At 33.5% G+C, this 15,816-nt stretch overlaps 1 protein-coding gene across 3 annotated transcripts in view; it reads left to right on the top strand.

The window, feature by feature from the left end:
* FAM172A (family with sequence similarity 172 member A) overlaps positions 1 to 15,816 on the top strand; it is a 406,595-nt gene that overhangs the window by 163,595 nt on the left and 227,184 nt on the right. For all 3 annotated transcript variants that reach the window (XM_021701780.2, XM_021701773.2, XM_044917026.1), the window contains one exon: positions 3,359 to 3,577. In XM_021701780.2, coding sequence (XP_021557455.1) covers positions 3,359 to 3,577 — 219 coding nt within the window. The remainder of the gene's footprint in view (positions 1 to 3,358; positions 3,578 to 15,816) is intronic.

Genomic DNA, 15,816 nt, shown 5'->3' with positions numbered 1-15,816 from the left:
AGTTATTGGGAATAGAGAGAATTTTTAAAATGACATTTATTCTGATTTTTTAAGATATAAATTGATATTGCATTTACAATGGCTAAATTTAGCTATTGATATGCTATCTGCCTTGTTTTGCTTTGACTATTTACTTTGATACCTTGGTTTCCATGTATTAATGTTGACATGGCAAAAATCTTTTTAGCTTTAATATATAAAGAAATTTTTGGACAAATTTATATGTGACAGAGAAAAGGAGGAGAAGACAAAGTTTTACTAGTACCTGTGGTTAGAGCATGTAAGTGGGATAGTTAACTATATTTTGTTTCTCCAGTTTTCTCTTCCTCATTATAAAATGGTTATTAATGGTCTCTGTGAATATCGCATTAATTAATTTATCAGGAAAATTTTAATTGAAAAATGTAAGTTTTTCACAGAATGGTAATTGAATTTGTAACAAAGACATTTATTAAAATTAGCTCTCATTTCTGCAGAAAATGTTCCTGAATATTTCTTGATTGTTATTCCATTAATTAAATTGGCAGTATGAAATATCTAAATGATAAAATATTTTCTAAATAATTCAGGTGTTTAAAGAGCAGCATTCATTGTTGAAATCTAAATGCTAAAAATTCTTTAATTGATTTATATACTAGTGATTTAAAAATAGAATCATTTTTCATCAGTTGATGCCTCGGTGAAAAATTGACATTGTGTCTTTATAAAATTGGACAAATGAGTCATGTAATTTTCAGTTACATAATCAATAACTTAGACAAATACTACTTCTTTGATGATTTATGTGTGTCTGTTTTTTATACTTATTTAGATCGGACACATCAAATTTCAGTCCATTTAAAATCAAGTAGGCGCAGTAATTTTTTAATCAATGATTTCCAAAAATTGAAGTAAAAACTTCTGCTCAAATAAATGTGGTATTATGAAAATATTGTATCTAGTGATTAAGTTAAAAATTAAGGGGAAAGTTTTATAATTCTAGTGACTGTAAATTTTATCTAAAGAGCTTACCTTTATTTGGAATTCATTCATGGTGCAAAGGTGGTGCTCACGTTCTATCAATTTATTAAAGTCCCACTTTGTTACATTGAGTTTGATGTTTTTAATGTTATCATTAAAATGTCGCATATCACTACTTTCATCTCTAAAAATTCTAAGATTCTATTTTGGGTTTGCTACTTCTAACTCATATGTGAGTATGAGAGACTGTGTGCATGTGTGTGCATGTGTGTGTGTGTGTGTGTGTTTGAAGTTCAACTCACTCAGGGAAGGCAGGGAAGAAACATGACAGGAGACCACTTACTCACGGTACAGAATCTAGTAAGGAGGCAATTTTCTTTTTGGCCTATGGTGACCTTTTTTGACTATGTTCCTTACACCAGAGACAGTGTATGAATGCCTCTATTTCACCCTGTTTAGCAGAGTGCAACAGTGTTCTTTAACTTACTTTTGGTGGGAGGAGAAGTTATAGCTGAAATTTGAGAAGGGCGTGAAAAGTTGTAAGAGGCGCAAGGAAGAGGGGTAGGAACTTCCTTCAAATGTGATTTTAATAACTAGTCAAGTGTGTCCAACTGTAGAAAATCACCAAGTGACAATCTGTCTACCTGACAGTGATCACAATGAATTACAAGACTTTTGAATAGCTATACAGATTAGAATAAAGCAGGACCAAATAAAATATCTTTTGTTGGTAAAACTTTGACTTACCAGCTAAGATACTTAAAAAGAGAAACAAGAAAAACCCTTTATCTTGTGCTTTGATGTAGAACGTTTAAATTTGTAAAATATTTTATAACTTCTCATAAAATAGGTATTTATTTAAAAGTTTTATTTGAACATGTATTAAAGAATATGTGGTATTTTGTTAATCAGTTTGGTATGTATTATATAGTTTTCATGTGTGCAGGACAACTATATCTTAATTAACAGTACTATCACTAAAATCACAACTTTAATGAACTTCACAATCTGCAAACCATATTATGGTTTTAGACAATAATATCAACTGGAGGAAAAAATTGAAAAATCCCATTGAAGTTTTTATGTAGATTGTGAAATCGACCATTAAACCAACTATGTGCAGCAGTGTAGCATATTTAAAAATAAGATAATTGTCAGTGCTAATATTACTCTATTATTACTGCCATCACTTTTTTAAAAAATCATCTTCTTATGGTTGGTTTGGCAAAAAACAAATTTTAAACTTGAAGTAGTTCTACACTTATAGTTTTGGAAAAAGTATATACTTTTCTTTTTCAGTAAGGGTGAGATTTTTCAAGCTTTATTTTCCATAGCTCTTACATGTTTTTATTGTAATATACATTTTTAAAATATGATCTTACAGGATTTTACAAGGCAAAATTGGGACACCCACAGTACAGAAGTGAATAGAAAATATAAGATATTAACAGCTTCACAAATTTATGTTGCACATGCTTGTCAGTGGAAATTATTTATTCTTCTCTACTTTCTCGTGGTTTGATTATTCCATCAGTTATAACTTAATATAAATACCAAAAGTTTTCCTAATTATAGCCATAGAAATGTTTGCCTTGCTAGAATTGTCAGACAGGAAAATATATCTTTAAAACTTTAGAGAAGGTATAATAGCTCAGTAAGCTGTATTTTAGACTTTGGGACTTGTTTTCTGGTACTGGTCCCTAATAAAGAGAAATTTTTATGGTGGTTAAAAATGAAAGAAATTTTAGGATTAAATAATTGCTTGCATGCATTATAGTAGGTTATTTTGTTTTATGATTGTGTGGCCTCCTGAAAGAAGACAGGTGGAAAAATACAAGGTGCACAGGTAGACATTATATGTTTCTGATATTACGGATATGTAAATCTGTAGAATGTTAGGTCACATTTATTCCTTAATTGCTTATACGTTCTTGAATTCAAGCAAATAAAAAATGCTCATTAAAGTGCAATTGTAAAAGAAAGAGAATCCAACAAAATAGGTTGTGAAATTTTAACTTCAGCTTCAAGGAGGCTATTTTCTCAAAATAGGTATTTAAATATTAATGTGGTTTGAAAGTGTACTTGTTATTTGATAATTTATTTCAATTATTTGGGGGGTTTTGAGAGATCTGAAGTCCTTTTTAAAAAATATAACCTTTGTAATCTTTATGTTACAATTTTGTCTTTTTATTCTTACAAATAATCTGTTTATTTACAAACAGGCAAACAATTTAAATAACTTTTTGTTGGAAAAAGTAGAACTATAGTCTTTTATAAAGAAATACTTTAGTGAATATGCAACTATATTAAATGACTTACTTTGAAATTTTACAGATTTTTTATGAATTGAGATGGTTTCTAAGGTTAAATTATGCTGCCTTCTTTGCTTTCAAAACAGGAAGGATATGGAGTAATAGTACTGAATCCCAATGAAAACTACATTGAAGTAGAAAAGCCAAAGATCCATGTACAGTCATCTTCTGATAGTTCAGATGAACCAGCAGAAAAACGGGAAAGAAAAGATAAAGTCTCTAAAGAAACAAAGAAGCGACGTGATTTCTATGAAAAGTATCGTAACCCCCAAAGAGAAAAAGAGATGATGCAGCTGTATATCAGAGTAAGTAATAAGATTATTACTTTCCTTCATTATTTCTTTTATTTTATTTGTATTTTATTTCACATATATTATTTTTTAAAAAAAAAACTTAATTCTTTAATTTTCAACCATTCATATCCCATGGTTGTTACTTGGATGAAATGTTTTGTTTTTTTATTAAATTACAAAACACGTCATTCTTATTTCAGTGCGATATTTTACTTAAGTTTCAAAAGCGATTAATAATGCACCATACAAAACATCAGTCTTCATCTTGGGTGGTAATGGTTTTAATACATTCTTTTTCTATGAGCAACCATCCATCCACAGTGTTTCAGCTTAACTTCTGAAGGCAGATGGAGGGAGGAAGAGTAATTAATATCTTAATAAATATTTAAACTAGAATAGTTTAGAGATAGTGTAATGAGGGAACTCTCTCCTTTGCTCTTTTCTTACCCACTGAACCTTTGCACTTTGTGATGCTAGCAGCATGCGATCGTTATAGCAGTGCTGCCCAAGGAGTTCTAATTCGTAGGGGGCACAAACAATTTTATTTGAACTTTGACACATTCTGCTTGATATACATACTGTGCATTGTATATATGAGACAGATTTATGCAATTTTCAAAGCTTATGGGTCCTAGAAATAGAATTTAATAGTAAAGCATGTCAAAAATGCTACCGGGTAAGTAAAACAGTAAATTGATATGTTTTTTAAAAGTGAGTAATTCAGAACATTTAAACATAGACAAATTAACACTTTATAAATTATATTGTGGGATAGTAGTAAAGTTTCAAATTAATCAGTTTGAGCTATTTTTACATTTCCTTTAAAAGCTTACTAATAAAATATTTCATACCATCTTTGAGGGGAATATATAACTTTCTAAGTTATTTTCTTCATTCTAGTTCATTGCATAATCACTATACTTTTGGGGATTGCACTCCAAACATTCAAGACTGTAGGTCAGTTTGTTGAGTAAGTTAGGACAGCTAAACAGTATGAAAGCAGCATATAAATTCTCAAGACCCAAAAGGGTATCCAGACCAAGAATACCCAAAGCTCATCATACAGTGACTAAAGCAAAAGTTAGTGAGGTTGTAGTATTTAAATTTCTGAAAAGCAACTCGCTATTTAATATGTTTTTTGAAAAATAAAAACAGTGATTAGATTGGAATCAGTAAGTAGCTTGCTTGTTCTAATGTAGGTATATTACCGTTTTTCCTTCCTATGGCTGCCTAAGTATCATGATGTCACTTTCTATATCAGTTTTCCTAAGCTTTTTAATTATATAATCCAGTCTGTCAACCACCATTCTTAGGACAGTTAAAAAAAATTAATTCTGATATCCAGATTTCAAAAATGAATTGTAAAAGTTTTTAAATATACAAATCATTAAGAAAATTCACTGGCTTATGTAAAATGTAAACAAAAAGTGATTTTACGTATTTTTTTATTTCTTCTTAAAGTTTCTTTTATTAACCTATGATATATACAGATTATGCATCTATTTCTGACATCTGTTTTGTAGGTTTTATATCTTCTTTTCTATTTTCTCTTTCTCTTGTCACCACTGCATGGATATTTTGCTTTGTTCTCTTGTATGTGTACATTTTCTGTTTTCTGTTTTCAAATCTGTTTCATTTATCTCTGCCTCTGTTTTTCTTCCTTGATATAAGAAGAAAAACTGAGGTTTTTTCTTTTTATTTTTTTTTTTTTTTTTTTTTTTTAAGATTTTATTTATTTTTTAGAGAGTGAGCGAGAGAGAAACAGCATGAGAGGGGAGAGGGTCAGAGGGAGAAGCAGGCTCCCCGCCGAGCGGAGAGCCCGATGTGGGACTCGATCCCAGGACCCCGGGATCATGACCTGAGCCGAAGGCAGACGCTTAACCATCTGAGCCACCCAGGCGCCCCTATTTTGCTTCATTTTTAAGATCTCTCTTTCCCTTTGTCTTTTTTCTTTCACTCTCTTATCTCTTTTACACTCCTGCCATTTCTGCTTTTTTCCTTATCATGTCTTTTTGCTTCTTTCTTTCTTGTCCCATTTCACTCATCAGTCTCAGTTCCCATTGAAAGCACTTAAAGCAAAAACAGACTCGTTTAGATAATACAACTATATACCTGATAGTCTTAGTTATGAATGTCACTTTTCCTTAATAAATACCCTTTCTCTTAAAATCTTCTATAATTGTGCAAAATAGCTGAGTTAAGTTGGTACTCTTCAAACATACTTCTAGATAGTAAGGTGTGATCCGGTGGTTGAGAAAGAGAAGAATGATTCATGTTGTATAAGGTGTCTTAATTCTTAGGTAATTTTGACCCACTCGAGAAGTGACTTCTTGTACTCTCCTTTCCAATACATGTCTCCAAAAAGTGTTCGTAATTTTCAGACACAGAGCATGGTATGTGATGGGGATAAATTAACATTAATTTATATACTTCTTAACTATTTACATTTTGAAATTGATCATCTATTCTTTGGAACAATCCCATGAGGTAAGTGGATCAAATAGTTTTATCCTTATTTTATAGTTAAGGAAACTGATGCACAGATGGCTCATTTTTGTCTAGGATCAAATAACTAGTAAATGGTGGAACTAAGTGTTGAAACCAGGACTTCTAATTGTAGATTCTTTCTCCCTTTCCTCTTTACCACATTGTTCTAACCAGTTGGAAACAAAATATATACATGAAATATGAAAATTAAAACAATTATAATAAAAGAAGCATGATATAAAGTAAATGACATCTGATGATTAATAGATTTTTGATCAGTTATTTAATAGATGCTGTTAAATATCTATAAACAATTCATATATAATACATATTTAAAACATAAATAATAAATCACATAAATAGATTACATTATATGTATGTGTATACATACATAGTCTCTTTTAATAGGATCACTAATATTGATCCAGTTTTACATGAGAAGACCATGAGTCAAACTTAGTAATTTCCCCAAAGTCACATAGCTCTTAATGTAAGCTCCATGAGAGCAGGGACTTAGTCTGCTTTGCTCACTGTTATATCCCCAGGGGTCAGAACAGAGTCTTCATAATAAATTTTTATTTGGTAAGTAAGGTGGTAGAGCCAAGATTAAAATCCCAAACTACTACTGTTTTTTTTTTTAATATGTCCTGCATTATTAAAGTATGCTACTTGAGTGTGAGAAAACTCATTCAAACAATCCAAAACAAACAAAAAATTACAATGTTGGTCCCCTACCCAGTCCAGTGGCTGAGAAAACATTACAAAAATTGATAATAAGAAGTCAGTTTCTCAAGATTTATTTAATACCGTGATCTATACCTTTTCATCTGAATATATAAAAGTGGGATATCCTGTTTTCTTTTTTAGCTCTATCATCAGGGTACTATATTTATGGGTCAAAATGGAAATGTTTCATGATGACCTACTGCTGTTTCTGTTTTGCAGCCTTGCTCATAAGAGTAGAGCCAGGCTGCTATACTTGTTCTTTGCTGTACACACTTTGTGCTTTATGTAACTTTGCTTCCTGTTCTTTTCCTTCATCCAAATTCTATCCATGTTGTAGTGCCCAGCTGAAATCTCACCTTTTCATATCACCATAATCAGTGACCTCTCCTTACAGTGACTCATGGAAGTTAACTGTGATTGGTTTACTTATATGGAATTTATCATTTGCTGTCCTGAGATATCTCTTGTGTTTTTGTTTCATAATATTATTAATATTTATCTTTCATGCCTTTCCACTCCCCATAATATTATAGGTCTTTGAGCATACTTTATCAGTCATTCCTTAAGAATAAACAGAAATGAGCTAATTTTTACAATAGTACAGAGCATACTATGAGGAGTCAGGAACTGATAATAAACCCACTCACTAGAATCCAATCCCCTGCAAGGAGACCAAAGCAAAAAGACTAGGCCTTAGTCTAAAGATAGCTAGATAATGTGACCTGCAGCATAGAAATGAGGGTTATTCTGGTATCAAACTGGAGCATAAGAGGACAAGTACTCAGACTAAGGAAGATCATTTAAAAGCACTTTACAGTATGTAGGTGGAATATAGGCAAAAGTGACTTGATGCTGATATATGTAATACTGAGTTGGAACCGCTTAAATATCTCTTCCCTAAGAGACTTAATTGTGGGCTGTAGTGATAGGAAGTAAATAAGAGAGATTAGACTCAGAAGGTTGAAAAAAAAAAATGCTGCGAGGGGAAGGGGGAAGGAAATTACAGGGCCACAGAAGGAAAAATCCAAATGTGGAGGAGACATTTACAGAATAAGAATCTTGGCAAAGCCTGGCATTACACACTGAAGATACTCAAATATTTATGGCTTGATTGCTTGTTGACATCCATCAAAAATCTTATCCCTTAACATGAGAGATATTTGGTGTCTAGTTTTCTGACGGATTTTTTCAGCATTTATGTGAATTTTTGCAATTGTTCAGAAACAGCCAACTGATAAACTGAAGCTTTCTTTCAAAAAATATGTTTTTGATGCTCTGACTTGGATTATGTTCAAAATACTGCTGAAGGCTAATAAATATCCCATCTTCTTCTCTGAACCTGTTCTCTTCTGTGCTAGGGCCACTGGAGTCATTTCTATCTAGTGTTTTAGCAACCAAATTTTAATTTATTTATATTACAGTCAATGAATGTCTGATCTCTGGAACTATTTTATTTTCCTTGTATATTTAAGTATTTGAATTTTCTTTTTTTCTGGAATCTGTTAAAAAGCCAAAATCTCCTTTCAAATTTTGTAAATATCCATTATAGACAGGCAGAAATAAAGTAGAATCCAGGCCTAAAACTTTAAGATTAGCAAAGCGTAGTTTTATTTTACATACTAAATGAGTATAAATAGATGTGACTAACTATTGGATTATATTGCACGTTTCGATGCATTAGAAGCAGAGCTTGAGAGATCAAAGTACTTACTGTTTCATGTGGCAACTTTCCTTAAGTATGAAATAATGTACTTTCTGGCATATATTATGGCTTATTAAGGGGATTGATTTGGTCTAGGCAATAAACATCATGTCAGACATGCCTGGCAGGAAAACCTGCTTAATATGTTTTGTAATAAGATGGAATTTTTTGTTCTCAAAAACATCTGCCAACTGAATTCAAGAGTGAAGACAGAAAATGTCATCAATTTAGTGGTAATCCTATAAATTTAGTTTCTTTCTGAGCAACACATAGCAAGACACACAAAATTCCCAGTGTTAATCACCACTGGTTATAGTACTTTGTAAAACGATGAAACAAAAACATTTTATTTTTATATAATGTGTTAATTAATTCATAATGAATTTTAATATTTCAACTGATAAAATTTTAACAAGCATCTTGCCAACAGATCATTTTTTAAAGCATCTGATTTTTAACGTGTTGGGTTGAGAACTGAGTCAAATGGCTAAATATGTACATATATTCTTTTTAAAAACATATTTCTACCCCCATAATTATAGATACACTATTTTTTCCCCTTAGACCACCAGGGGCTGCTGCTGTTCATACTGGATTTTGCTTTCCTCTGAAACTGAGTACCCCCATCACACCGCATCTTTTCTTTCTTCCCTTTTTTCCCCTTAGCCCTAAATCTTTTAATATATAACTGGAAAGAAAAAAAGAATAGGCTTAGATAGTAATTTAATAATCAATATAAGAATTTATATTTTAAACATTTTCTACATTCCAAAACATTTACATTTTCCCAAATGAACTTGAAACTGGTAGTCATTGAAGGCAGATTTGATAATAATTATTTTTATTTTCTGTTTTTAGTGTCTGAATAACATTCAGAATCATACCCATTGCAGAGATGTAGTATGGAAATGAGATTAAAAGTGCAGAATTTGAATGACCTGAATTTGAATCCCAGCTCTTTCCACTTAATATACTGTGACCTCAAACAAGTTAACTTCCCAATGTCTCAGTTTTTTGGTCTGAAAAAATGGAATGATAATAATATATGTAAAGTGAACGTGGTTTCTGATACACCGTGTTGGGGCTTCAGAGCTAATAAATAACTTCTGTCTTCTCTCAAGTTCATAATCAACTAAGAAAGTATCCAATTCTCGAGGTCCCCAGCTTTTATACCTTTCATTACCTTGTACCAAAAATAATATGTCTATCTTACCTTCCTGAGTGTGGGACCCAGTGACAAAGGAATCAGACAACAGGGTATCAACAAACACCAGCTTTACTAACTGATATAGTTCAAATGGAAAATGTGGCTTAGATCTGTGACTAAATTTAGATTACCTAATATATTTCCCTCTGAAACACATTTTCATCTATCCTCCAAGCACCCACTTTGCCTTTCACAAGGTAGAAAGCAAGTTGGAATGCATCCTTTTTGCAAGTAGCTTTGAAAGATGCCCAGAAGGGCTGAGTGGAGCATTCTGTTTCTTCCCCCAAATGTACTAAGCAAGCAAATCACTCCCCCTGTGGGAGGGAAAGAGTGAGGGATAGTGACAGAAATTGGGAACGTCACTTTAGCTGAATGGCTCCACCTGGAGTCAGAAGGGAAATGGATCCCACCTGACAAAAGTTAGCCCCTAATAAAAAGATCGTTATTAGTAGCACTTGCGTTTTCTAGCAACTCAATAAAGCAATATTAAAATATAATCATTAAATGTTCACTAAGGATACCTTAGTTTCTTCATATTAAGATTTTCATTTAAAAGGGAAACTAATCAAACCTGATTACAGAGAGAGTAGCCACAAAATTGTTTAATTTTAAAGCATTTAAAGTGCCATGATTCTATTTTAAATAATCAGAAATCAATCTTTATATTTTCATGTTTCATGCTGCCAAAGCCTAGTAAACAGTAGATTTTTAATAGATATTTGATGAATGAATATTTGAATAAATGCTCGCTTACATGAACCTATAAAGCAGAAGAGACAGACCTTTCATTATATAAATCTGCTCTTTGAAATTGACTAGCACAAGGTTGAAAGAACTGTGATACTATGTATGACTGATACATGCTAACACTCAGAAAATTAGTACATTGTTCTTTAAATCCACTTCAGTATTATGTATACCAGCATTCTTTGAATTCAGTAAAAACAAGCCAAAAAAGAATTCGAAATCAGTAAAATAATTAGATCTTTAGATTTAGAACAGAAATTACAATAAAGACCAGAGCTCTGCATTTATTTGTTTTGGTTGGCTATTGGCCAAATTTGGTGAGGAATTCTGCTGTAAGTATAATGTAGTGGAAAGAAAAAGAACTTCAGAATCAAACAGAGTTATGCTATAATGATCTTAATTCTTTCACAAGCTGTGACTTTGGACAAGTCACCTCTCTCTGACTTTCAGTTTCTTCATCTGTAAATTAAGGATAATTGTAGCTATTAGGCTGTTGTAAGGGATAAATAAGGTAAATTAATGTGTATGAAAACAACCAGTGGGATACCTACTATTCAGTATATCCCATTTTCTTTCTCTTCTCTCTTTACCCTCTTTTTTTGGGAAGTATGGGGAGAATTATGGCCAAATGAGGTCTTTCCGATTGGTTTATAATCACTGATTCTCAAACCTTTGGTTCAGGACCCTTTTACATGCTTAAACATTATTAAAGTCACTTAAGTGTTTTTGTTTATGTGGGTTATACCAATTGATACCACAAAAAGAATTAAATCTGAGAAAAATTTTAAATATTTATTTTAGGGGTGCCTGGGTGGCTTAGTCAGTTAAGTGTCTGTCTGGGATCGAGCCCCGCTTGGGGCTCCCTGCTCTGTGGGGAATCTGCTTCTCCCTCTCTCTCTGCCCCTCCCCCCCCACTTGTTCTCTCTCTCTCTCTCATTTGAATAAATAAATAAAATCTTAAAACATAAATATAAATATGTATTTTAAGATAGCAATAAGTCCGGGGTGCCTGGGTGACTCAGTCGGTTAAGCGTCTGCCTCCTGCTCAGATTGTGATCCTTGGAGTCCTGGATCAACCCCTTGTTAGGCTCCCTGCTCAGCAGGGAGTCTGCTTCTCCCTCTCCCTCTGCCCTCCCCCCTCCCGCTCATGCTCGCTAGCTCTCTTGAGCTCGCTCTCTCAAATAAATAAATGTACTATATGTTGACTAACTGAACATAGTAATTAAATAAATAAAATCTTTTTAAAAATAAAAAATAATATACCAGTAAGTCCATTATATGATGACACAAATAACATATTTTTTATGAGAAATAAAAATAAGCAAAATAAGCAAAAACACATGGTGAGAAGTGTGGCATTTAAAAAAATGTCTCTTTAATATCTGGCTTAATAGACAGCTGAATTCCACCTCTGTTTCTTCATTCACTTTCTTCTGATATGTTTTTCATCAACATTTATGAAGAAAATTTGGCCTCATACAGATATGCAGTTATAAAAGGAAGCAGAATTTTAATAGCTTTTTCAGATAATTGTATATATTCTATGATGCTTCACCAACACTCAACAAGATGTAGTTTCTTTCTTTTTTTTTTTTTTTTAATTTTATTTATTTATTTGTCAGAGAGCACAAGCAGGGGGAGCGGCAGGCAGAGCAGGCAGAGGGAGAAGCAGGCTCCCCGCTAAGCAAGGAGCCCGATGCGGGACTCTTGGGACCACGACTGAGCCGAAGGCAGGCGCTTAACCGACTGAGCCACCCAGGTATCCCAAGAAATAGTTTCTTAAAGATTACTTGGTGTATGAATCTAAAACACATCACTAAGTATTTTTTTGTATTGTTTTCATGAAAATCCATTGGTCATTGTTGTACTTTGGATGGATCTTTTACTCATGAATGATTTTATAACATCATGTATTGGTCATTTGGAAAATAATGTTGCATTGAGTTATGCAGATCTTCCACATGTTGACATATTTTATTATGTAGTATCAAAAAATCCTATCTATTAATATTACTACCAATCTAATCTTCAAAGATTTGAAGAATTGAAAAAGTATTAAACTTATCAGAGAGGATACAAGTTTCCCCAAATTTTAATATTAGCAAGAAAGCTCAATTTTTATCATTAGCCACAAACACCATTGGTTGTTTTTCTTGAACTGTCAGGCTTATTTTGTTTATGGCTCCCAAACACCCAAATGTGAATAATCATCATTTGTTTATCAGTCTTACAAGTAAAAATGGTGTTCTATTTAAAAAGCAGCTACTTTAGCTCACAACTCAGTTACACAACTACTCTTCCTCTACACAAGCATCATAACATGATTTGGTTTGCAGGTGCCTTTTTTTTTTTTTACTTTAAATTCAATTAGCCAAGGTATAGTACATGGTTAGTTTTTGATCTAATGTTTGATGATTCATTAGTTGAATATAACCCCCAGTCCTCATCATATCATGTGCCCTCTTTAATTCCCATCACCCAGTTACGTGAGTTCATCACTCAGAATATTAAACACACATATGATCAGGGGTTGAGACTTAATAAAAGTAATTTTTACTGCTTCATCAGCATTTTTTAGGTGAACTGGTGTGTGTGTGTGTGTTTTTCTCTTTGAGTGTGTCGCAGTGAAGAACACAATGACTACTACTACAATTTGGTGCCACTGCTGTGATCTGTGCTAAGTCACAGACAGTTTTGTTCTCCATTGCCTTCTTAACTGCAAATGCCAACACGGTGAAAAAGACACATAATGTCTTAGTATTATTATGTGGACACCCTGAAAGCTCTCAGAAACCTCCAGAGGTTTGCAGACCACATTTCTAGAACCACTGGTCTACCTCTTTTTTGGAGTTGAACATACAGGCAACCAAAGGAAGCAGTTTGTAAGATTAAAATAAGAACCATTTTTCAACTGATATGTTAGGCAAAATGAAACTGGAACAGTATGAGTGAGCAGCTATGTAAGCTGAAATAGAGAAGCTAGAACAGGGTATGACTGGTTTATTAAGGCATGTGGGCCTATCCATTTTAACTCTTCTCATCTGGACTCAGGGAGCACTATGTGTAGACTACTTCACCTGTTCTCCATCTTCCCTCCTTCTTCATAGAAACTAAGATGTCAGTCCATACCAGGTCTTTGGAATTTGAGGGTTTAGAATTTGTTTTCTTTCTTCTTTTCTCTTCTTTTTTTTTAAGAGAGGGAAGGGGGAAGGGGAAGAGAGAGAGGGAGAGAAAGAATTTCTCCCTCCATGCCCAGCACAGAGCCCGACGAGGGGGTCGATCTTACGACCCTGAGGTCATGACTTGAGCCCAAATCAAGAGTCAAACGCTCAAGCTCAACTACTGAGTCACCCAGGTGCTCCAGAATTTTTCTTTTACTACTGCTCATCCCCAACAATAGAAGGCCTTGGAGAAACATGTGCCCATTTTGGGTTTTAGCAACTACAATTTTCATTTCGTCCCTCTTTCCTCTAAAATGGATGGCCTCTTGCTTCCCCGGAGGGCTCAAATATTTAGTCCTGCCATCCAGCTGAGGTCTAATATACTACCATAGTCTACTAGTTCTGTATTGGTGCTCTCTCTGTTTTGTGTTTACCTTAACTTCGCGGTGGACTGGATTCTCTAGGGGTTAAGAGCTGAGTGCTGGTTTCTGGCACATGTGTACAGGGTTTTACACATAGTATTCACTCAACAAATGCTAGTTAAAATTATTGTAATATCCTTAATTTACAGTCCAAGTTGCATCTGTCTGTGACTTTCTCCATTTCTGAAGCCATGTTCTTCCTAGTTCTCCAAATTGGGTTCCTCTTGTTTCTTGTCTAAAGTAACATTTGACAGTAACTGTCTAAAATACAATTGGATTGACCATGCTTCTATTGGGCTTTAAATGTGAATGGTGGTTCTTGTACTTTCACAACTTCCACTCCCTTTTTTGGGAAAAGGGGGCAATTTAATACCCTCTGTCTCCAACTGTGCCCCACTCTTCTGGTTGGGGCCCTTGTGCATACATTTGTCTAGTTAGAAATAGTTGTTTGTTTCTTTGTGTAATCCTCACAACTGTCTCAGTATTACCTTGACTTTACAGATAATGTAAAATGAGACTCAGATATAAATAAACTTACTCGTAGTTGTATTCCTAGTAAGAGCAACTAAACTAAGGTTGGAGCCCACTTCTATCAGACTGCAAAGCCTATGTTTTCCAAATAAATTACATTGTCAATAGTGAACATTTTTTAAAAGTGGCTCTCTAAGATTTCTCTGTGTTTATATAAAATATATACACATAAGTGAATGAACCAGTGGATCTCTCTTGAATTGGAAGGCGATTGCTGTGATGCAATAAAAATAGTATTCCCCACAATGCAATAGTTTATTCAAAGACTGTTGTCAGAGAGTTGCAATGAGTAGATACATTGAGTATAGAATCTGGGGCCCACATTCTCTTCTCTGCAGTAAGACACCCTTATACTTTATTTTTTCCTGTGTCCCGAACTGTCTGTCCATCTGGGATGTGTGAGTTGCTTGATGGCAAAGGAGTTTGGAGTTATTGCAGGTGGGGATGAGAAAAAACCTAAATCACCTTATATAGTTGTCTCAAAAGTGCTTTGTTTAACGCAGGTGAACTTTTTTTTTTTTTATCCCTACCCTGATTTCAGTTTGTCTTTAGGTAAGTGTGCCTCTTCTCAGCAGTCAGCTTGTTATTTCACCCCATTCCTCTTTGGTGTTTTAGCCAGCCCAGTGTTCACACATGCACATTATAGCTTTATCAGTGGATGGAAGCACTTCTGTGTGCATCTCTCATGTGTAACATAGCGGGGCAATATAACATGTTTACTGAATGACTTGAATAGTTACATTATAGACTCATCTCATTTCAGTTTGAATTATATATGTGCATTTGTAAATGTTATGAAATTGTATGTTTAGATTTACTTGCTCGGAGCATGAAATTGCTGCTTAACATACTCTATGTATCAGTTTCATCTTATACTTATATAATATTAATTTCATTCTTAGCATTATTTTCAAATTTTAATACTAGAAGAAAACATTGATTTTTTTTTTCCTCCTTGAAAGTAACAGATTAGTTGCAGTTAGTGGCTCATTTAGGGACCCCATAAAAACAAAGTTAAAATTTTGAATATGAATCTAAGTGGTCATCTACCAAGACTTTCCCTAATTTCTGTTTGCCCTAAAAATGAGGGTTATACTTGAATTTGTTTTCCCAGAAACTTTAATATAGCTCACCCAATGCCCAAGTTGGTGTTTGAAATTTCTCCCTGAGATTTCAGAAGATCTCTGCCCCAGGAGGTGATAAAGAGAAAGATCACAGGCCTCTGTTTCAGGATACTATTATATTTAATAATTCTGAAATAATTTGAC

The sequence above is a fragment of the Neomonachus schauinslandi genome, chromosome 7 (assembly GCF_002201575.2).
Source record: "Neomonachus schauinslandi chromosome 7, ASM220157v2, whole genome shotgun sequence".
Taxonomy (NCBI): domain Eukaryota; kingdom Metazoa; phylum Chordata; class Mammalia; order Carnivora; family Phocidae; genus Neomonachus; species Neomonachus schauinslandi.
Note: the sequence above shows the minus strand (reverse complement) of the source record. Positions and strands in the feature narration are given on the sequence as shown.